At 36.7% G+C, this 23,200-nt stretch overlaps 2 protein-coding genes across 5 annotated transcripts; one reads left to right on the top strand and one right to left on the bottom strand.

The window, feature by feature from the left end:
• Positions 1-5,862: 5,862 nt before the first annotated feature.
• LOC122081728 (malate dehydrogenase-like) lies at positions 5,863-9,009 on the top strand. 3 transcript variants are annotated; one of them, XR_006141189.1, is made up of 8 exons: positions 6,294-6,515; positions 6,838-6,996; positions 7,075-7,250; positions 7,356-7,633; positions 7,852-7,987; positions 8,088-8,199; positions 8,370-8,539; positions 8,692-9,009. XR_006141189.1 is itself a non-coding variant. In XM_042648951.1 (7 exons), exons 1-7 carry the CDS (start codon positions 6,044-6,046, stop codon positions 8,462-8,464), a joined length of 999 nt encoding a protein of 332 aa, XP_042504885.1. In that variant the 5' UTR covers positions 5,863-6,043; the 3' UTR covers positions 8,465-8,664. The 3 variants fall into 3 exon arrangements, 2 of the variants coding, with proteins under 2 accessions (XP_042504885.1, XP_042504884.1); XM_042648951.1 differs by lacking the exons at positions 6,294-6,515; positions 8,692-9,009 and adding an exon at positions 5,863-6,086 and having other exon boundaries at positions 8,370-8,664; XM_042648950.1 differs by lacking the exon at positions 8,692-9,009 and having other exon boundaries at positions 6,295-6,515; positions 8,370-8,664.
• Positions 9,010-9,646: 637 nt separating this feature from the next.
• LOC122081727 (O-fucosyltransferase 29-like) lies at positions 9,647-22,696 on the bottom strand. Of its 2 annotated transcripts, none has more exons than XM_042648948.1 (9): positions 22,013-22,689; positions 20,226-20,316; positions 16,219-16,295; positions 15,942-16,030; positions 15,640-15,829; positions 14,820-15,001; positions 13,866-13,968; positions 12,993-13,321; positions 9,647-10,458 (listed from the first exon to the last, which is right to left on the bottom strand). In XM_042648948.1, the coding sequence occupies exons 1-9, from the start codon at positions 22,256-22,258 to the stop codon at positions 10,050-10,052; spliced, it is 1,716 nt and encodes a 571-aa protein (XP_042504882.1). In that variant the 5' UTR covers positions 22,259-22,689; the 3' UTR covers positions 9,647-10,049. The 2 variants fall into 2 exon arrangements, with proteins under 2 accessions (XP_042504882.1, XP_042504883.1); XM_042648949.1 differs by having other exon boundaries at positions 10,268-10,496; positions 22,013-22,696.
• Between the last annotated feature and the right edge of the window lie 504 nt (positions 22,697-23,200).

Consider the following 23,200-nt stretch of genomic DNA (forward strand, 5'->3'; position numbering starts at 1 on the left):
GACACAAGTGAAGGCACGACGTTTCATGTGTGCAATGCACGAGTGAAGGCACGTCGTTGGAGTTGCAGGTATGCTTCATGGAGATGAGCTTCAAAAGGATGAAGGCAGTCCAAAACTGTAGGCTTCGCACAACCAGGTTAGAGTCGTTGCATTTGAAGAACGAGAAGTTTCAACAATGAGCTGGGGTTGGGGTTGAGGTTGGGGTTGGTCGACTGAACTATCGGAGTTTTCACAATTTTTTGTCCCTTCCACTCGTTTCTAGAAAATAAAATAAAATAAAATAAGTCTAACTTATTTCTCCAATCTTTTTAGGCACAGAAATAGGCATACATTTCTCTTTCTATTTCGAAAAACAAGTAAAACAAAACCGGAAAAAAAAAAATTAAACGGTTTTTGAGGTGTTTTTCCACTTCTGAGCATTGAAAAATACGTTTCTGAAAACAAAATCAAACAACTCCATCACTGACAATTTAAAGAAAAAATATAAAAATATAATTTTTGAAATTATTCCTTATAGTTCTTTAAAAATTGTTTAGAATTAATCACAATCAAAAATCACAAATTACATGACATCAATCCTCAACAACAACCAAGCAATTATGGATCCAGCTAAAAACCCTTACTTGGTTATGCACGAGTAGGCCTAAGAATTTTATCTACGGAGCCCACTTAAACTAATAATATATAATTGCGGCAAAAGTAGTTTCTGCGTGGCTAAGGTCATACACGTTGATATATACTATAATTGCTTGTTAAGGGGAAGTTTTCCTTCTCCATGTGTGTAGGAAACCAATGGTCAACATGATCATAAATGTTTGCCATGTTCCTCCCATTTATGAATGTCATAATATCCCCTAATCTTAGGGGTTCGCGATACATTCGTGTCATCATCCGAACCTCTTGGTCAAAGGATTTTTCCTTAATCGTGGATGTGAGAAAAGTTGGCCCTGACTTTACGAGATTTTTTTTTTTTTGACAATGGGGTGACAAAGAGGAGATAATTATAATAATAGGGTAAAAGATCGCAACCTAATTGCATGACCCATGCACTTGCATGGAAACAAATGAGAGTACAAGCAAGAGTATCAATATAAAATAGAAGGTAATTGCGGAGTCTTAGGTTTGGTCACAAGGGCCACAACTAGGTAGTGTTCTTTTTTCCTTATATATTACTTATAGCATTGATTTCATGCATCAATATAAAATAGGAGGTAATTGCGGAGTCTTATGTTTGGCCACAAGGGCCACAACTAGGTAGTGTTCTTTTTTCCTTATATATTACTTATAGCATTGATTTCATGCATCAATATAAAATAGGAGGTAATTGCGGAGTCTTATGTTTGGCCACAAGGGCCACAACTAGGTAGTGTTCTTTTTTCCTTATATATTACTTATAGCATTGATTTCATGCATCAATATAAAATAGGAGGTAATTGCGGAGTCTTATGTTTGGCCACAAGGGCCACAACTAGGTAGTGTTCTTTTTTCCTTATATATTACTTATAGCATTGATTTCATTGAAACAACTTAATGACCAACAAGTTGCAATAGTACAACTTAACCGTTGTGCCAGAGGCTTGCTCTCTTTTCTTTGTAAAATCTAGCCTAAACACATCAACATCATCCACTACATTCATCAACCTCATAGATACTAGAAAAATCACAAGTATCTCCCCATCAGATACCACTAGATATTCTCTGAAACCCTTTGAAGAACAAGAAGATGGGATGGCTCTTTTGACACTCGGAATTATTGACATTTTGGCTCTTAACTTTTGTTGAGGATCCTCAAAAACATCGATGATTGCTATCGTGAGCTGCAAACTCAATACATAAAACTTTCCTTCAAATTCTATGGCATTTGTAAATTAAAAATTTTCATCATATGATGATGAATTTAGGCCGATAAGGGTACAGTCTTCCTCAATCTTATGGTAACAACTTTTGTATCTCCATCCAAGCAATGTGAAACCCAAAGGGGAATCATCAAATTTTAAACTAAAAGAATAGTTAATATTATAATTGAAAGGGTAAGTCGTAATATAAGTTATATTGTAAATGGGGGGTTGGCTGTATTGATTTCTTGATGGGGAAGAGCGAGCCAATAAGGAGATTGTTGGGCCAAGCTGCAACCTCTGGGTGCTGCTGCTCTCCATATCTTGGAGATGCTTCCTAGGCGAGTCACGAGTGTAGTAGCCTTATAGCCCGAAGCGTTCGATCACATCAGGACATCAGGAATCGGGCTTTTCTTTGGTGGTGGAGTGTAATTCTCAACTTTCTTGTTGCAATCGTTGATTAGCTTTTCCTTCCTTTCATATTCCTTCTTTCTCTTCTTATTTTTCTCTCTCTCTTTGGCTCCAAGATTTTCCGGCCGGTTGAGTTTCATCTGTAACCAAATTATGAAATCAAATTCTAGCTTCTCCTTAGCAACAATTACTGTTTCTCTTATTAAAGAACTTCTAAGAATAAGACGAGCTAGGGGTAATTAAAATAACATGTCAAGCTCTAAACGCATCTATACAAGTGTCTTTCAAATACTCTATATTTGAGTCTTTGTTCTCCTTGACGAGCAAGTCTCCATATTTTATTTATCATTATTACTATTGGTCTATTCTATCTAAGTGCCTAATGGGACTCTTACTATAGCCACAATACATTTGTCTTTTTTTTTTTTTTGTTTTTTTTGTTTTTTGTTTTTTTTAATCCCTGCTAAGGATGAGAGGAGGGTGTCTTATGAAACAAATGTGAAATAGGAGTCAATCACTTGACCTCCTTGGGGCATGCACTCTATTGGCAAACCACTGACCAGCTAAGCAAGCAATTTAAAGAGCAAATCAGGTTCTCATACGAGACTGTGGTGAATACATAGATTCCACTAAGCCCATAAAACAATATAATTAGAAGAGAGAGAGAGAGAGAGAGAGAATGAAGTCCACGTGTTCATCACTGGCCTATACTAGAATATTCTTATACGAGACCTGATCCGAACTGATCGGCAACTTATGTACATAACTTTTATTTATCCAGGTTTATTGATAAAACAGATTCACCATGAAACGTAAAATTGACTTTCCCTTCAATCCATGATCAGTATATTTATCTAGGTCTTAATGAGGTTAGTGATTTTACAATGCCAAGGCAAACCCAAACCCAAACCCAACTCAAAATTGTGTTCAGCCCAGCCCTTAGGGCTAGACTTTTGTTGGGTTCTATCCGGGGTTGATTTCTTTTCAGCCGACCGACCTAAATTTCAAACCCAACTTTTGGGCAAGGGTAAGAATAAAGTCACCCTATTCTGTCACCCCAACCTTTTTAAGGTTAAGGTAATTGCTCCACGCCTCCACCGACCATTACCTGTGGCATCTAACTTAAAGCGCCTTCTACCCTTTCCCAAAAGCACAATAAGGTTAGTCCTCATTAGACCCACAGAGATTGACTCTACAAACCCTTATACTAGGCCCATCAGACCAAGGAATATGAAGGACACCACTCACCCAATTAATCCAAGTTCAAAAGTGGCTGGATTCTTTGTTAATAAGAATTTTAGTATTTCTTCTGGCGACGCGACTTTTGTGGTTCGCACATCACATGTTGATCGGTCGATTTTTCATAGTTGGTAAGGCCATGCATGCAGTCATTTTTGTGGTAAGAAACTAAGATTCAATCATCTGATACAATGATCTATTAGATCATGTCTCTAAGGAACCTCTTCGCCCATGGTGAGTCAATGATCTATTAAAGAGAATCTCTTCTCTTATTTCTCTATCAAATAAGATAATTCAAATATTCATTACCGCTAAGCATGACAAATGGTGGTAATGGATAACTAATATATTTTATCTCAAAAAAAAAAAAAATATTTGAACCATAAGAAAAGTGAATGTCATCATTAAGGCACTGTTTAATAACGTTTTTACTGTTTCTATGTCTTAAAATAGCAGAAACGGATTTTTATATTTCTCGAAACAAAAACGGATTTTTTGGTGTTCGATATATCTGTTTCTGGAAAAGTTTTTTGCAGACATAATGTCACTAAAAACTCCAATAGTATCATCGGATGCCCAAAAGGGAGAGAAAGTTCGGTTGCCTCTTTTTAAGTTTAAATAGTTGAGATATTTATCAAGCACAACAACCTTTTTTTTCTCTCAAATTCGTTTCTAGAACTTGTTTTGTCAAAATCGTTTTTAAAATTGTAAATAGGCATAAATTTTGATTTATGTTTTTAGAAACGGGTGAAATGGAACAATTTTATTAAACGCGGAAACATGAAAACACAAAAATGGCAGAAATGGAACGTTATCAAACGGTGCCTAACTCTTTCCCTTAATTATTCAACCATAGATGAAAAGATTCTCTATTCACTAATCATGATAACCTAATATGTTAAGGCAACCAAAGTCCACTCTTTTTATTATTTTTTCCCTAAATGCAAAACCCAATATTTCTTTGCGAGAGCGGATCAAATCCTCATACGAGAATAAGACTAATCTATACAGATAGAATCTACCCGACAACTAATTTTATGATAGATTTCATATATATGGATCAATCCAAACGAAAAAACTTGATCCACACTCCTTCGTGCTAAAAGTTAAAAATGTCACCGATATGGTAGGGGTGTCAAGACCTAGCCTGGACCGATAAACTTGACCGATAAAACCCAAATCGAACCAAATCAATCCTTATTTGATTGATTTTAGACTGAGGTATATTGGGACCGGCTGAAAATCGATCCAAACCGAACCGACCAATAACCAAACCAAATGAAACTAATAAAAAAAATGATTATGAGATTATAAATTGGTGAATTGACTATCTATTTTCACAATATTAGTGAGAAAGCTTTTTATTGTAAGGGGAATTGTTACAAATCATTTAATATTAGGTTATGAATAGAGAAATTGATTTGTGAATTGTAATAATGTCTCCATGGATTTTCTTCTTCACTATACAAACTAGTTGGATAGTTAAATGAATGATTAGGGATAATAGGGTTCTTTTGTGATTTCAATATTAGTTATCTTCTTAGTAATTTGTTATCCATTGGTTTCAATATTAGTTTCTTTACAATGATAAACCATGATTTAATCATAAATTTAAAGTATTTTTTTCATTAAATCTTGTCACTATAAATTATGAATATAAGATTTCATTATGGTTCAAGTTCAATAATAAATAGATCTAAACTGACATTAACCCGATATTGAAAAATCAAAATAAATCAAAATCAAATCGAACCAAAACCAAAACCAACTGAAAACCAAAAAGTTCTTTAACGGATTGGTTTTGATCTCTCTCATTTTTTAATCGAAATCGATTCAACTTTACCGAAATCAAACCAAATCGATCGATTGATATCCTTACCATACACCATACAGGGTAACCTTTATCAACAATCAACAAGCCACATCGTATTACAAAAAACAGCAGGAGCCGACATCCTGGTTTTGCTTGCACAGATCCCAAGATGTTGGGAATCATCCTAACTGTATCCGTTATCCTACAAATGTACACGTGGCAGATGGCACGAACGCCTAGGTCTGGACTGTTTCCAATGCTCACACAGTTCAAGATCCACACATAGGTCGGGCCCCACCCAAGAAAAGGCTTACCAGTCTACTCATGATTTTACCAATCGGTTTGATCGATTCATTGTCGATAATATTTTGTATCGGGAAGGGCCGATATCCATTCTTAGCCGATTCTATATCTGTATAATCCGTACGAATTAACTGTCAAAAAAGGTAATAAAATCGGTATTGGGAATTACCGATACAATATCGGATACCGATTACTAAATCGTTTTTTGATTCTACCACGAGCATGGGCTCTCACTCTCTCTTCCATTTCTGCTGCAACAGTCTTAACTGAAAAGCAGGAGTCGTTATCGCAAAGCTCTCTCTATCGTCACTTTTCCTCAACTCCAACCTCTATAAACTATAAAAAAGCTCTCTTCTTCTCTCATTTTCTACCGAAAGCTCCCATTTCTAAAACCTTCTTTAGAATCTTGCTCTTGAGGTAGCTGATCAACTTCTGCAACGATATGGCAAAGGATCCAATCAGGGTTCTCGTCACCGGCGCCGCTGGTAACGCACATTCTCTGATCTTTTTTCTCATAGAGATATTAAGGTTCTTTTCCTTGGAATGGAGAAATCTTAAATAATGTTTGTTTCCTAAGGATTTTGTTTTGGAATTTGGATGTCTTGATATGGAGGCCTTCGTTTAGATTCCCTGTTTCATTTGATTTCATATATATACAGACACAGAGAGAGAGAGAGAGAGAGAGAGAGAGAGACAGGAGAGTGGTTCTGCATACTAGTCTAGACTCTAGAATTGTTGCTATTGCAATTTCTTTCTAATGGATTCTATGGATCCAAGGGATGATCTGAAAACGATTCAGAAGCTTCTGGTCGTCTCCATTTGTCTTAATCTCTTTCAGATTATCCTCAAACATATATCGAGTTTCAGGAGCGTTTTGAAAGAACCTTTGAGGGTCCTTGTCACTGGTGCTGCAGGTATGTTCTATTCATAGCTTGCAAAGGGATAAGAAAAAAAAATTCCTTCCTTTCTTTTCCCTCTCTTACTTAAATGTTACCCCTTTGGTGTCCTGGTCTGGAAATGTTGCTTAAACACCCCTAGGGCTTAGAAGGAATCTAATCAAATAGATTGAGTGGTGGGTAATAATTCTAGTAAGGGTAGTGGTTGATTTGTGCAACAAGTGCTTGTTTGCTGCATCAAGTTAGTTTGTAAATTAGTTCATTTTCCATTCTTGATTATTTGATTTCAATGATCCTTTTTTAAAATATGAAGTATCATGAATATCCTGTTGGCTTACAGGGCAAATAGGCTATGCTCTTGTTCCTATGATTGCTAGAGGGATAATGTTGGGTCCAGATCAGCCTGTTATTCTGCATATGCTTGATATTGAACCTGCCATGGAAGCCTTGAATGGGGTGAAAATGGAGTTGATCGATGCGGCGCTTCCTCTCCTCAAAGGTTTGCTTCTTTTATCTGAGAGATGATTAAAAGAATTTTAACTATACCTCTCTCTTTCATGTATGTGTGGTTGAACAGGTGTTGTTGCCACCACAAATGCTGTTGAAGCTTGTAAAGATGTCAACATAGCAATTATGGTTGGAGGGTTTCCTAGGAAAGAGGGAATGGAAAGGAAAGATGTTATGTCAAAAAATGTATCCATCTACAAAGCTCAAGCTTCAGCCCTGGAGAAGCATGCAGCTCCAACCTGCAAGGTGAAATAGTTTCCCTAAATGTTTCTTCATTATAATGCATTTGATTCTTTGGATGTGGTAGAAGGGAATGGTGGAACAATTTATATATTCTGTTTCTCCTCGCAGGTGCTAGTTGTTGCCAATCCAGCCAACACAAATGCACTCATCCTTAAGGAATTTGCCCCTTCAATCCCTGAGAAGAATATCACTTGTCTTACGCGGCTTGATCATAACAGGGCTCTTGGCCAAATCTCAGAGAGGATTAAAGTAGATGTCAGTTCCGTGAAAAATGTCATCATATGGGGTAACCATTCTTCAACACAATATCCTGATGTGAATCATGCCACTGTCATCACTGACAGTGCAGAGAAATCTGTTAGAGAACTTGTTGCTGATGATAAATGGTAACTCAATTTTAATCTTCTCATTTCTTGACTTATAAGAATTTCCCCATTCAATGATCAATTTGGAAATTCCCAAGTTAAAAGGCAGGCTGTTCATTGCCTTGTAATCTTAAGAAATGTAGGCATCCTACTCCTTTGGTATCTTGGGTGGCCTATCCTTTATTTCTTCTTCTCTCTGTTTCACTGAATATCATCTGTTTCTCTTTTTTTTTTTCAAGGCTGAACACTCAGTTCATCACCACCATTCAGCAGCGTGGTGCAGCCATTATCAAAGCCCGAAAGCTGTCAAGTGCATTGTCTGCTGCCAGTGCTGCCTGTGATCATATACGTGATTGGGTTCTTGGCACCCCTAAGGTAAACTCTCCTTGACTAAAGTAGCAAGTGTTACTGTTTCCTATCATTGTTATGAGCTTTCTTTCTATTCATTTAACTGTTCCTTTCATCTATCATCTAGGGGACTTGGGTCTCCATGGGTGTGTACTCAGATGGGTCTTATGGGATCCCGTCTGGCCTCATCTACTCTTTCCCTGTTACTTGTGAGAAAGGAGAATGGTCAATTGTGCAGGGTACGTTACTCTGAACCCATACAAGCATTTCATACTTAATTCTGCTCTAGTCTTGCAAACAGTGAAAGCACCTAATAACAACTCAAGTTAAGTTAAGAGTAGATTTTCATTTTCCCTTTTATAAGGTTTGATTTCAAATTATGGCCTACATTCTTTCATTGATATGGCAGGTCTAAAGATCGATGAATTTTCAAGAGCAAAGATGGATGCCACAGCAAAAGAACTTGTTGAGGAGAAATCTTTGGCTCATTCATGCCTCAGTTGATAATGCAAAACTCTTTACTTTCCATTAGAAACAAAGAGGAAGAGAAAAATAAAAGAGGAACAAATGGGATATCAGGTCCTCCAATTTAGTTAAAATGTTTGGTCTAAGTTGCCTCCCTTGTTTTATGTAATCCATACTGAATTTTGTGATCTACGGATTTTTTCTGTCTAATTCACCAAGGATGTCTTATTGCCTTACCATTGATACATTCTTATGCAACTTATTAGATGAAGACTGGATTTGTAGCTCTCCTGCCAAAGATAAAGACTGGAACTGACTGCAACAGGCAGTGATTATCCCATGGAAGCTCTCACGGACTGCCTCTGATTACAGTTAGATTGAAAAAAGTGCTGGAGGCACCACACGTGATTATAATCAATCAATCTGTAATTTTTGAAGTTTATGAACCAACCATTGGTAAAACCAGGCATTCACTACTGGAATCCTTGACATTTTATCTTCTTGATGACCATACAGGTCAAGCTTTGAAGGTACTCTTAGGAGCAAAACTACAATAAAGACAACTAATGAGAGATTGATCGATCTTTTCCTTTTTTGGTAGAGAGATTGTTCGATCTATGATAGGAGAATAGTAATTGAACGACGACAAAATTGGGTATGAAAAAAAAGGTCTTTATATATTACCAAAAATAGATGAGGTGCTAAAAAGAGTAAATTTGGGCCATTGAGTCCTACACATACATGATAATGCCCTCCTAGCTAGGGAGTCAACCACACACTTAATCTCCTTAAGAATATAGGGAAAAGAACAACTACTAGCTTTTGATCATCAGTTTCCATGATCAAATTGTCTACTCCTTTTGCAATACTATGAAGTAATCCTGCTCGCACAACTGGAGCTTCTACTGAGAGATCCAGAGCCAAAACAATATGCATTACAAGTTATTTGAGAGGAGAGATGAGAAGATCACTTAATCATCAGGGCCAGGCTTGGCCCGTGCCAGGCATATGGCCCAGACCAACTTGCAGACAGCCCCCCCCCCCCCCATCTGTAGGTCTGAAACTTATAAGGTGTGACAGAGGTTGAACGTGGATCACACAGAACCCACCCAATATCGTTTCATTCAGCATAAATTTAAGAAAAAGAAGAGGGAGCATGCAACGGTCCAATCATTCAAACGGTTCAAGGTTTTGAGGAATGAAGGAAAATGGAGGTGACTCTTAACAAAAAGCCCATCTCTTTTTCTCTAATATATTGCTTGCCAACCTTCTTTTGTGGCTTTGTTAAATCTTTTCAACTGAAAACCAACATTATACAGTTTCACTGAAGAACCAATCCGTATGTTACAATTTGAAGTGTACATGCACTACATTTTTTTTTTTTTTCTTTTTCTTTTCTCTCTATACACAATACAACTTGTCCAATCACTATCAAGTGAGTAAGTCGGTCAGAGCTTTTGAATGCGAAAGCTTGGTTGCCTCTTGTCCAGATTGCGCGACATGGTATGACTACCTCAAATTGGTTGAACAGAAAAGGAAAATTGGAAAGTGGATGGTGAGTAGTTGAAGCCAGTCCTGCCTTGAAATGTTTAAGACTTTTGACTCTTCCATCTTTAGTTTATTTCTAATCTGGCAAAAACTCCTCTTCCTCAGTATCTAGATTGGATACTTGGGTTTCTTCTACACCTTCCTTGCTAATTATGTGCAACAGCTGCTGATTGCTTCTGATCTCTCTATTGTTATCTAAGTCAACCTCCCCATTTGAGCCCAAGAAATCCTGTTCTGCTGGTGCTTCCACATTATTGCTATTGTCAACAATATTCTTGCCGTGTGGCTTCCGACAGATGCAAGAGGATGGGAACTCATGGAATTCTCGTCCTGCGCTCGTCTCCTCTGGCTCCCCCACGAAACCCTTTTGGCATGATCGCACTTTCCTGGCAAATTTATTCCAATCCATCAGCTCCCGTGCCATGAACAACGAACTCAGCTTCTTTGCATTTGGTCTGATCGTCCTCTTGTGGCCCATGTACCTCCTTTGGTCCACAATGTGAAAATCCAATGGATTAAGCAACTGAACTAACAAAGGTAACATCAAGAAATTGAGCACAAAAAATGGAGATGTGGAAATAAGTAAAATTATCATTCACCGGCAGCATGACTGTCATTTAATGCAGTAACAAGAAAAAAAGCTTCAACAGTAAAAAAAAATTATAAATTTGCGAAATTCAGTCTAAATAGCCAGTTCCAACAAGTTACTCACTACAGTCCACATAAAGGCTTCTGTCCTTTCCAGCACTGAAAATTGTCAATTAATTTACTACTAAACATGATGCCCTGCTGCAACGTCCCAAAACCTGTAGTGTAGAGGGGTTTTATTAGGGGATACCTTCAAGGACCCAATTGAACCGTCCTACCACTCTCTCTAACCAGTATGAAAGCTGCTTTAAGACTGAGAATGTTTACAGATGCATCATTTCCTCTTTACGATCCATAAAACGAAAGATTGCTCATTTTCTTTGAACTTTCAAGGCAGCTAATTCTCCCTTAAGCCAGGGCTAAAATAGATGGATAAGATGATAATACATAATGCATAGGGTTTTCAGAATTCGAGTACAAAGATCCTTTATAAAAAACAATAAAAATCCATCCAATATCTGATAGAAACCTCCCATCAAGAGGAAGAGAATATTGGTTTCCCTAAACTGAAGATCTTGGAAAGAGCTTCAGACCCGTACAGGAACCCAATTGATCACTTCTAACCTAGTTAGGATTAACAGTCCAATTAACTTTTAGCAAAGAGATTGCACCTGGCAATGAATCTATAAGTTCCCAATTTAATTTTAATATTTGAAGTACTGCAACAAACTGCTTTGGATGCTTAGAACCACCGAAAAACTTGCTTTATAAAAATGCCACCAAAGTAAGGTCAAATGACTTGTGGAATAGAGAAATTTAGATACTCACTCTATGTAGGTAGCAGTTAAATGTGTGCAGCCACATGTAGTCAACCGTGGATATAGAGTACTAATTACCATATTAAGGATTGGGATCAATCACATGATCGAGGGAGGGTCCTAGATTGATAATGAACATTCCTACTAGAACTTTATCATTCACATCAAATCATAGGATCAGTCAAGACTACACGGAAGCCTAATGGGTTTGTAAAGATAGGTGTTTGACAATGCCACTTATGCAGATCACTGCCCCCTAAATATTAACTGCAACATGAATATGCCAGCTTTAACTCCCCTAACTATAAACCTGATGCAGGCCGAGAGCTTAATATCATATCCCTGTCCAACTCATCGGCAGCTGTTAACAGTTACATTATGGCTGGTTGGTCAAAAATATGGACCCTTCTTGAGTTTCTCTGAGAGAAATTATTGAATCAGTAATGGGTCTGCCCAAGTCATATTAGTAATGGCTTTGCCCAAGTCATAGTAGGAGTTTGTTCTCTATTTTTACCTCACCTTCAATACTGTTCCTTAGTATACACTTTTTTGTGTGCACCATACTTCATCCATCAGTCCAGCACTGGGAATACGTTCTGCATGTCAGAATTGCACCACTCAAAACCATAGATAATTATATTCTTTAGGTAGTTGTCCCCTCCCTTGCATCCCACATAGAGCAGTATGCCTCTGTCTTAATCCAATCGCTTATTTTGGATTGCTTCTTCACTCTAATCTTTTATTTCTACATATTTAAAAATCCAAAGTCAGTTGGATTCTATAACTTATCCAATTTGGACTAGGACAATTTTCTCCTTGTCCTATAAGGAGTAAGATTATTCTTCAACTTTTCCTAGTAGAACTAGGAATCAACTTTTCTTCTCCTTGTTGGATTAGATTTCCGCGTCCTAGAACTATCAGGATTGTTGGACTTCCCTCCATGGAAAATCCCTTGCCCATTTATTTGGATGATAAATTTGCCCTATTTTGTGAACACAATCATAAGTCATAACACCTAGGTCCATAAAAATTTGGATGAAAAAACCAACCACCCTGGCGAGCATGGACTAAAGCTATTAGATATCATTAAGGCACTGTTATCCTGGTTTATTCAGAATGAGATCTGATGGGGAATAGTTTGAATTCCAAATGACAAACAATGAAGCTTTAGCATAGAAACTCATCCCTGAAACTCTCAACCATGAGGTCCTGTTTTTCATCAAACACCATGACAACAAAGATAAGCGATTCTTCTGATGCTTCCCCAGGAGCAACTCTGGCATAGAGATAATGTTTCATATTTTCATTCTAAGCAACAAAGAGCTTCAAATTTTAAGACATTCATCAGAATATTATGTTGGTCATCAGAATATTATTCTTCATTGATCACAAGAATGCTTGTGCTTCATGCAGTCATGCTGTCATAACATCTTGTCAATCATTCTGATGCATTAAGCATACCAAATTAGGCCATGGGGAATCAGCATATGGAAATTCGAAGTAAATATAACCATTTTTTTTTTCACTCTAGTGAATAAAATCTTTATCTAAATTCAAAAGCAGCTCCTCAAAAGAAACAGAAGCAACTAAGATCATGGGTTTCAGGTTCTTACCGTCGACCAGCAAGAATCTTCGCCATATTGCCATTGTTATTGGTGGCAAATACATCACTCTCATCACATACAATGTAGTCAATGGCAGCAAGGCGAGATGAGTAGGGAAGAAGGGGTTTCAACTCTTCACCAGCAAGTTTCTCCTTAGTGTAGAAGTTTGGGAAGAGGTCTCTGAGGGGCAGCAGAGTTTGTTCTCCACCATATATTTCTCCGGATGCAATATAGAGATAGGTATCATTTCCAAAACCTAGTGCCCTTAGCATGAGACCCACTTCATAAGGAGTAAGTGGACATTTCCCTCGTTTGCGCTCTCCCTCAGGGCTCAAAGGCTGAGAAATATAAGGGAAATATGATTACATTTTTTATCATTGGTAACAAGAATTTTTTTTATAGACAACAAGAAAATTCAATTAAAATAGAATGGATGTAGAGGCGTAAGGGAAAAACATTCCCCACACAAAAGGTCTATCACTTTGAAGCTAGCCAAAAAGAAAAAACCTATCCACACCTGGTGTCCGACAAACAGCTGATCTATATCTGCCCTAAGGTCTCGTCAACAAATTCCAGAAAGAAGGGCAAAGAGAAATTCCTTGAAAACATGAAAAATAAATGGTTGCAAAAAAAAACAGTTGTACTGACAATATAAAAAATCTACAAATCAATTTTATTATCCATAATGTATATTGGCCATTTGAGATTTACTGCTGGAATACACTTTAAAGTTTCAATGACTGGAAACTTATTACCAATAATGAGTTTGTTGGAGCAATAAAACAAGATATGAAAAACAAAAACAATCAATGCTTCTCCCCAACAGGTTTTTCCGAGGAAATATAGAAGATCTACAGGATATACAGAGGGTGGTAATCTCACAGGGAGTGTAGGCCATTGCTTCCTTATTTGGCTTAGTTCATTTCGTTCCTTGTCACCTCCACCATAGTAACAACCAGAAAATGCCAGCATATCAGGTTCAAACCTGCCAGTAAGGTAAAGGTCATACCAGTGAGAAGAGAGAAATATAAACAAAATACTAAAATCTCAAGCTCAAGATTTTATGATTCCCAAGTGAACCAATACATCTGAAACCATAAGACAAAGTAGTAAATTATTTTCAGATCACTCTTTTATATAGGAATTAAAAGATTCATTAAGGAAAAGAAGGGGAAAACATACATAGGATAGGTGAAGTGAAATACACCCTAGATTGTGAAACCAAAGATTCCTTCTATGTATGGAAGATTGTTAAGAATTTCAAATAATGCTTTTAGTTCATAAATAAGAAGCCACTGTATTTGTTGAAGGCATCATCAAAGACTATATATATATATATATATATATTGGATACAGAACTGGACAACATAATTAAATAAAATAGGTTTGGCCTGAAGGTAACTTAAAGGGGATCATCTCAAGGTGAGATGTACATAATATAAGGCAGCACATATGCCCATAAAAGAGCTAGGGGCAGGACTAAAATGACTCTAGGAGAAGTGGTGAGGAAATATATTAACAGTAGTTGTTGTTGCAGTGTTATTTTATTTTTACTTTTATTTTTAATATTTTGTCTTTGCCCGGACCCATGTAGCCGACCCCATTTAGTTGGGGTAAGGCTGAGTTTGTTGTTGTTTTATATGTTATTTTCTCAATTTTTCCAAGTCAAACAAGTTAATACTTAACAAGGCAAAGCATTGAACAAACACAACATTACATCATAATATTTTCTTCATCTGATCATTATGGACATATCAGTTAGCAATGTTTCAGTGTCTCTGTGTTTAATATTTCATTTAGTGTTCGGAAAATAAAGAAACATTTATTAGCACATACCTCAAGTGAACTGCAATGAAACGTTTGGCCATCTTTTGCATTTTCATTGCAAGTTTGTTACCAAGTTCCCTTATAGGTTTTGTAAATCTCAAAGCATGATAATTCACTCGGCAGCGAAGCTTTTGTAGTTCATCATCAAGGCTGTTTGCAAGCCTATAATCAAACTTTGTCAACTGAACAGCCTGCAGATATTGTAAGTGTTACTTGGCTTACTGAAGTTACAATTAAATTTTCTATTAAAACAAAGAAGAATCCAAGTTCACAAAGGTGATGTCAGACTCGCATGACAATCCAGTCATACCAGATATGTGAAAGACAGCCTAATAAATCAATAGCTAAAACTGTAACAATAGAAGAGGATAATTTGCAGAGACTGCTACCGATATTTTACTTTCTTTATTTGAAACACAGAACTGTAAGGGAACAATCTCCCAGATCATAAATCAGAAAGGTGATTCTTTCTTTTTTTTTTCTTTTTTTTTTTTGTGGGATGGGGGGAGGGGGGGGTTGGTGTGGGGGGCAGGGGGAGTAAGACAAGTAATTATACACAAACATTTGGGGCACAATTCCAAGAAAATTAATCGAAAATTAGCTAAGTCACATTCCAATCACACAAGGCTGATGAAGGTTGAAACCAACAGAAAGGCCATGAGGCCCATGACTACTCCCATTAACCAAATTAAGGGCAAGGAATTTCATAGGACACAATATTTACAAATTATATCAGATAATTCATAGAACACATAAAATTTGTTGAATCAAACAATACATAGATTATGAGCACGAATAAGATGCCAGAACAAGTTCAATGACTTCTTACACGCCTCCTCAAGAGTATAGGCAGCACTTGGTCCAGATAATATTCAGGAGGTGACTTCCTTGGCACACGCATTCTATATGGAGGTTTTTCCATTGATCTCATTACTTTACCAGGGATTCTTTTTACAATGGTGACATCCTTTCGAAGAGAGTTGATGAACCAGTCAACATCGAAAATATTAATAAAGTCACTGCAAGCGAAGGGGGTACAATCTATCATAATATAGTAAATGGTAATTATAATTGAAAAAAAAAAAACAAATAACTAATAAATATTATTGCAATAAAGTCAAGGAAACTCACCTATCATCTTTCCAGAAGGAATTATGATCCAGCTCTGGTACAACAAGTGTAGCATTCAAAATGCGTGCAACAACTACTGCGTCAGTTATCTGAGTTCCACAGAAGCAAGACAAAGAAGAAAATAATAACACATAAGACATCCTATTATCATGCTCTAAATACTATGGTAATAATGGAATGTCACAATACGATTAGATGAAACTCTAACATATTCTTCCAAATAATAAAAAATAAGAACTTCCAATTGGTAGAAAGAGTATTTCCAATATTCCCTTACCCCCGTTCTTTGTTGATTTAGCCCTCCACTTGTTGCAATCAGCAAATAGCCATTTGCCATACGCTCACGAACAGCAGCTAGAGTTACAAGAAAGCAAATAGAGAAGTTAAAGCTAGAATTAGAATAAAGCAGAAAAAGGGGGGGGGGGGGGTTGGGAAGAGACATCAGTAAAAATGAAAGCAATAACAAAAGTCTGAAACATTTGTTGTTCTCTTCCTGAAAACAGAAGTTTACAAATATTGACTCTTGTCTAATGATTGTAGCAGATCTGAACACTGAATAAGGAAAACAGATAAAATAAAGAATGATGAGAAGTGACTGATTCGCATGGAAAAAGTTACCCTACCAATCTAGTACTCACTTCAAATTCTTAAGATGACAAGTATGCCCCAACTTAAGTAGGGGAATGATCCAGTACTCACTTTAAAATCCAATAAACATCACACAACACGATCTATACATCTCACTTAATAGGGTAGTGATTCAATACTTCTCACCAGCACTTCCCCTCAAGCTGGAGCATATACATCTCCCATGCCCAGCTTGGAACACATGGTTAAGTATGGGCCTCAGCTCAAAGCCTAGCGAAAATATCACCCAACTGATATGAAGAACAAACATAAGGTGTAGAGAAAACTTTCTTCATAACCGCATCCCAGACAAAATGACAATCTACTTCAATATACTTAGTTCTCTTATGAAAAAACAGGATTACTAGCTGTGTCAATAGTAACTTAATTATCACAATACAACTCTACCGGTTTAGTGATAGGAAAACCAAACTCTCTTCTGCATTTTCAACTATACCACCTCCACCATTTTGTGAGCCATAGCACAATATTCATCCCAACACTTAATCTAGCAATTGTACCATGTTTCTTACTCTTTCAAGTAAATATTTTACCACCAACAAAGATACAATACCCAGTAAAAAACCTTTTATCATCAGCAGAACCAGCCCAGACAGCACTAGGGATGTAAGCAGACCGGATTTGGCTCGGATTCACCACTATCCGAATCCGTTTATCGAATGATATATTTGAATCTGATCCAATATCCGACAGAATTTTAAAAAATAATATCATATCCGAATCAGGGAGCTTATCGGATATCCAGAAAATCCGATCTGATAAACTATCCAATTATTAAACCAATTTGACCTATATCGATTATGGAATTCCAACTCCAATTATCGATTTCATTGGAAATAAACTACTGCAACTATGGCTAGGGTTTGGGTTAGGACTTTAGGATTAGGTATATTACCAAACTTATAATAAGGTAATATAGTAATATATCATATTTTTTTGAAAAATAGTAATTTAATCACATTTTACAATCGAATAGTTAGTCAACCAGATATTATCCAATCCGAAATGGAAACATCCAAATCCAGGAGACGGTCTATAAACTAACCCTTTTCCAGGAGCATTGTTCAAATGTCATAATATAAACAGACGACCTCCCGATGAGCCTGCTTTCATGTCTCCAAAAACTGACTAACAACACTCACGGCAAAGGAAATGTAAGGACAAGTTACTATCAAGTAAATCAGCTTGCCAACAAGATGCCTATACCTTGAGCTATCTGCAAATTCACCACTGCTTTCGCCACCAAGTTTACTATAAACATCCATAGGTGTATCAGCAAGCTTAGCTCCCAACATTCTAGTCTCTGAGAGAAGATCCATGACATATTTTCTCTAAGATAATATGAATATATGATACCTTTTTTACTTCTTATGGCTTCAATACCAAGAAAATACCGTAGTTGCCCCAAATCCTCAATCTGAAAGTGTTTCTTCCAATGAGAATTAATCTCTTCTATGCTACAAGCATCATTACCTAAAATAGCAATGTCATCAACATATATAATCATCACTCAACACAAATATTATCTCTGCGCCCAACAAACACAGTATGATCTAAGTGACCGCAATGAAAACCACAATTAATCACCTCCCATTTGATTTTTTTTAAACCAGGCATATGGGGACTTCAAACCATAAGTAGCTTTCCTCAAACAACAAACTTTACCACTATTCTCTCCCTGAGCCAAATACCCAAGAGGATGCTCCATATACACCTCTTCTTGCAAATTAACATACAAGAAAGCATTCTTCACATCCAACTGATATAAAGACCAATCCAAATTAACAGCAATTGAGACCAGAACTCGAAAGGGGTGCAAACGAACTACTGGAGGGAAAGTCTCAAACTAGTCAACCCCATAAATTTGAGTGTAACCTTTAGTAACAAGTCTAGCCTTTAGACGCTCAATAGGACATCTAGGCGAAAATTAATAGTAAAAAGTCATCTACACTTCACAGTTCACAATTTCTTTCCCTTCCAAAAAGGAAGTAAGCTCACAAGTATTCCGACTGATTAGAGCATCCATCTCAAGAGCCATTGCATGTTTCCAACCAGGATGGGAAAGAGCTTCCATATTGGAACGGGGAATTAGAGCACAAGATAAAGACAAGGAAAAATGACAATAGGAAGGAGAAAGAAGTTGAAAAGAAATATAATTAGCAATAGAATAGCTAATATTTATAAAAACAGTACGATAGTGCTTGCCCTTAAGAACAACAATAGGTAAATCAAGATCCGAAGAAGATGAAGGAAGAGGAACTCTATTTGAAGGAGAATGTAATGGAGCATACGGGATATACACTAATGTATGACTTGAGGTGGCTTCTGATGCTTATGATGATAAACCTGGAGAGGTGTAGATGGTAAAGGGGATGAAGGAGGAGAGAAGCCAAATGATCATCAAGTGAAATGTCATGATAAACAGCAAGAGGACTAGAAGAAGTGGAGATAGAAGGAGAAACAAAAGGCCGAGCATCCAAAACTGTTCCAGCATTAGAAAAATAGGATGCGCCTTCAAAACACATATACCCTTTTTAAGCAAAAGAGTCCCAAGAAAGACACATGTAGTAGCACAAGGAGACAATCTATCAAGTATAGTTCTAATGATACATGCAACAAAATACAGCTTCTTCAACAGTAGAATCTCCAATCACAGGCACCACCACACTCAGGCACTTCACAGATCATTCCCTTCTACAACTGATTTGACTTAGAAGGGAAGGTAATAGTGCATATCATGGGGACATGCCCCACAACTACAGCCAACAACCATTAGGGCACATCACACAAAAGAAATGAATAAAAAAGCGAAATCAATTTTTGGTTCAGCAGACAGAAACCAGAAATTAAATTCAGAAGAATTTGAAAGAAGAGAGGAACAGAACCGTGAAAGTGAAGTGTGATCAGTAATGTGCCCTAGATCAGCGCTCTGATACCAAGCAGCATATTTGAACACTGAATAGGGCAGAACAGAGAAAAGAATAAAAGAAGTGATCGATTAGCAAGGAAAAATCTACCCTACCAATCAGGTCACTTGGTATTTATTCAATTAAAAATTTTTAAGACAAAAAGTATGCCCCTACTTAAGTAGTGGACTGATCCAATACATTTTACTTTATAATCCAATACATCTCACACAACATGATCAATACATCTCACTTAATAGGGTAGTGACTTGCTACTTCCCACCAACAATGATAAACAATGGACAATATCAATAATTGAAGGAATCTAGTTCTTAAAGATAATTCAAATACTCTAATAACTAAGACAAAGCAGGACAAAAGACAATACGAAAGACAGTGTCTCTGCAAAAAATTATATGACTCTCTAAATATAATAAACTATCTCAACTCAAACAATATATCCCATTAGACACATATACAGCTGTTTAAAGATGAAACTAGTGTCAGTAACATTATGATTTAATATTGTGCAATTAGAAGTCAGTATAGAAAGAACATGAACTACAGTTCAAGCAAAAAGGGGAGGTAAAAATGAATATTTACTGAGCTCACGATTATAAGAGGCATATAAACTATTTTTCAAGTAACTATAAATATACTGAGCTCATACATTATAAGGGGCATATAAACTATTTCTGAAGTAACTATAGATATCAATAATATAACTTACGAGGGAAATGACGGCCTCTGTTACTACATCCATAGTAGACATTTGAAGTTCTTGATTTCCATAAACTGATAGTTGCACCATCACTCTCATCCTGCAATACTTTCAAATTGGTGACATTAAAGCACAGCTATTTAGCTAGAACAAATGAAGTGGTAAAACCAACTTGTCACTATCATTATTAGCAGAAAATGCAGATTTAATCAGAACAATCAAGAAAAGAGCTAAAAATTTCAGATGATAAATTAATAGAAACCAATTCTCATCCACATGTGGTCCTCATTACAGTTAGAAACCAACAAGACAGCACAAATGAGATGGATAAGTGACATAAAACCGCACAACAAAGATATTATCGTCGAACAGTGTGTCATCTTCAGATTTTTTGAGGATAAGAATTTATCAATATGGGTATGTCAAAGATGTTATGGAAATTTTCAGTAAAACTATTGTACTTCACGAATGATCAAAATCTTAAATCTAAGGCTTGTAGATTGTAGTTTAAAACTTCGAAGTACATTTTCCTACTCAATTTTTCTTCATCTCTTCATCTACCAGCGAAACATGAATGGCTTCAGGTTATAACAAATATAACCTTTTATAGAGTTGAATGGAAAAACAGGATTCATGCAATCATCCCAGTATAGTTGATATAAGACTTATTTGATTTGAGTTTAGGCAGAGCAGTGTTCCATGTAGTCTAACTCTCCAGGTCAACATCTATAAATCTATCTAAACGTGTCTGGATTTCTAGTACTTATACTAGAACAAGTAAGCAATTCCAACTTCTTATATATATATATATATATATATATTTTCCTTTTCAAATATCCCTGTTCACAAGCTCAATACTGGACAAAACAAGGATGAAAATTACACTTAACATGCATATGCACAATGCATAACATCCCATATCATGATATTTAAATTCTTTACTGTAGAGCTAAGCATGATGGGAAAGAGGGGATTGGACAATTTGTCAGTAAAATAGGTTTTATAATCAGAAGTGACACGTATGCCAAATATTATTGTGAAGCTTCCATCAACAATTTCGCCTTCCTAAATAAGATATAGTGCTTGTATGATGTCAGCGTTCATGGGAGTATAAGAACTAAATTTTGAGGTACACCTACTCACTCACCTACCATGAAATCACCAAACAGAATGAAATTCAAGGAGAAGAAGAATGTCAACTTGGCTAGTACAAAATTTCGCTTTAAGAAATCTACAGTACGCAGTTGGTGGTTCCAACAGAAAGTCAAGAAGATGGCTTCGCCTTCTAAAACAAGAGGGAATGGATGAACATAGAAACGGAAACTAGCCATTTCTATGCAGATTGTTTGAACAGTAACAAAGGTTACTCCAGGGAAGATGCATGAATGATATCCAAAAACAGTAAAGTATACCAAATTACCACCTATAGCAGCCACATTCTCCATTATATATGAGAAGAATTTCATTATCGACGTCCAGGACCATGGCCGTCGCAGTTATAACTTTGACAAGTAAAAATTATAAGAAAATTGTGTAGTCAATCTGTGAACCAAAATCTCTTGAATATCCATAATATCATAATTAGAGTCACAACTGCACGGAAAAATTACTTTCCCAATCAAACTACTTGAAAAGCAAAAGATAATTCTTAGAGCTCGCTTCTCCGAAGGAAATGCGATCATCCATTTCATCAAGTTGAAGTAAACCAAACTTCATGCAAGCAGATGCAATCCATAGCAAAGAGGAAAAAGAAAGAGAACATAATTATAATGAGAGTGTTTTGCTCAAAATCTTACCAGTCTGGAGTACTGCGCCCGCTTAATTAAACGCTGAGAATACCACTCAAGATGAGAAGCAACATGTCCAGTAAAAAGCGAAATTAGACCCAACGCGAAGAGCAACACTCCACACACATATGGCCAAGAGATCGGTTTCTTGAGCGATCTCCAACAGAACTGCTTCTCAGAATGCAACACAGGGAAATTAGCTTCAGAGAGACTCAATCTGTAAAGACTAAATCTCCTCACTCTTCCCAATCCCATTGAGCTCTAGCTTCACTTTCATAATAACGGCATAAAAACCACAGCAGATCCCCACATCAAAAAACTTTCTCCATTAAACAAACAAACAATCTCAGTCATCTCTGATTCAGAGAAGCCAATATAGATCGAAGTGTGCTTGGAAATGAACAGTTAAACTAGCCACTGAGCTCATACCCCCATTTCAGAAACCCTAAACCGACCACTTCAAGCAGGATGTACAGTGTCAGAACTCAGAGAACTGTAGAAGGCCAGCTCTTAAATACTGGAGCCATGGAACCTTTAAGAAAGAAAGAGAAAGCAGAGTTGGACTAAACCTTTCCATATTTAGTTAAATCCTTAATAGGTAATTAAGACTGTAATGAAGGAAAATGCAGAGGTTTTTGTCTGCTTTCCTTGTAGAGAGAGAGAGAGAGAGAGATGGAGATATTTCCTCTTCCCGGAACATAAGAACCGAGGATAACTAACCCAACCCCAACGGCAGAGTTGCTGAGAGTATGTGTTTCCGTTTTTTGGAAATAAATGATAAAGATTAGGGGTAAAAATGGTAACTGGAAGGAAGGGTAGTTATTGGGTACAGTGCGCACTCTCATTGACGGTAGTCGTGAAAGGGATAGTAGCGCACTTCACGCTCCAGGACGAAGCAAACGACATTAGTAAAGAGGGAACTGGGAAAAGAACGTTTCGGTCTGGAAAAGTGATTAAAGATACTGAAATGTTTTCTTTTTTCTTTTTTGATTTTTGATAGGAAGATCCTGAAAGGTTAAGATGTCAAAATCAAACCTAAATCGTTTACATTAGATTGTGATATGTTTAATAAATTATTTGATTTTAATTAATTGTTTAAATCAAGTAACTTTTATGAGAAAAAAGATCCCTGTCACTTAACACAGACAACGCCCATATTGAGAAGGTGCAAAAAGACTGATGTTCGGTGGGTCTCTT

Source organism: Macadamia integrifolia, chromosome 6, assembly GCF_013358625.1.
Source record: "Macadamia integrifolia cultivar HAES 741 chromosome 6, SCU_Mint_v3, whole genome shotgun sequence".
NCBI lineage: Eukaryota > Viridiplantae > Streptophyta > Magnoliopsida > Proteales > Proteaceae > Macadamia > Macadamia integrifolia.

Coding starts and splice junctions, on each gene's coding strand:
- LOC122081728 (XM_042648950.1), top strand. CDS start 6,359: ATGGATTCTATGGATCCAAGGGATGATCTGAAAACGATTCAGAAGCTT. Junction 7,251..7,355: donor ATGCAGCTCCAACCTGCAAG/GTGAAATAGTTT, acceptor TTCTCCTCGCAG/GTGCTAGTTGTTGCCAATCC. Junction 7,988..8,087: donor GGGTTCTTGGCACCCCTAAG/GTAAACTCTCCT, acceptor TCTATCATCTAG/GGGACTTGGGTCTCCATGGG.
- LOC122081727 (XM_042648948.1), bottom strand. CDS start 22,258: ATGGGATTGGGAAGAGTGAGGAGATTTAGTCTTTACAGATTGAGTCTC. Junction 15,830..15,941: donor TCCTTCTGGAAAGATGATAG/GTGAGTTTCCTT, acceptor CTTCGCTTGCAG/TGACTTTATTAATATTTTCG. Junction 10,459..12,992: donor AAGATTCTTGCTGGTCGACG/GTAAGAACCTGA, acceptor TGTGGACCAAAG/GAGGTACATGGGCCACAAGA.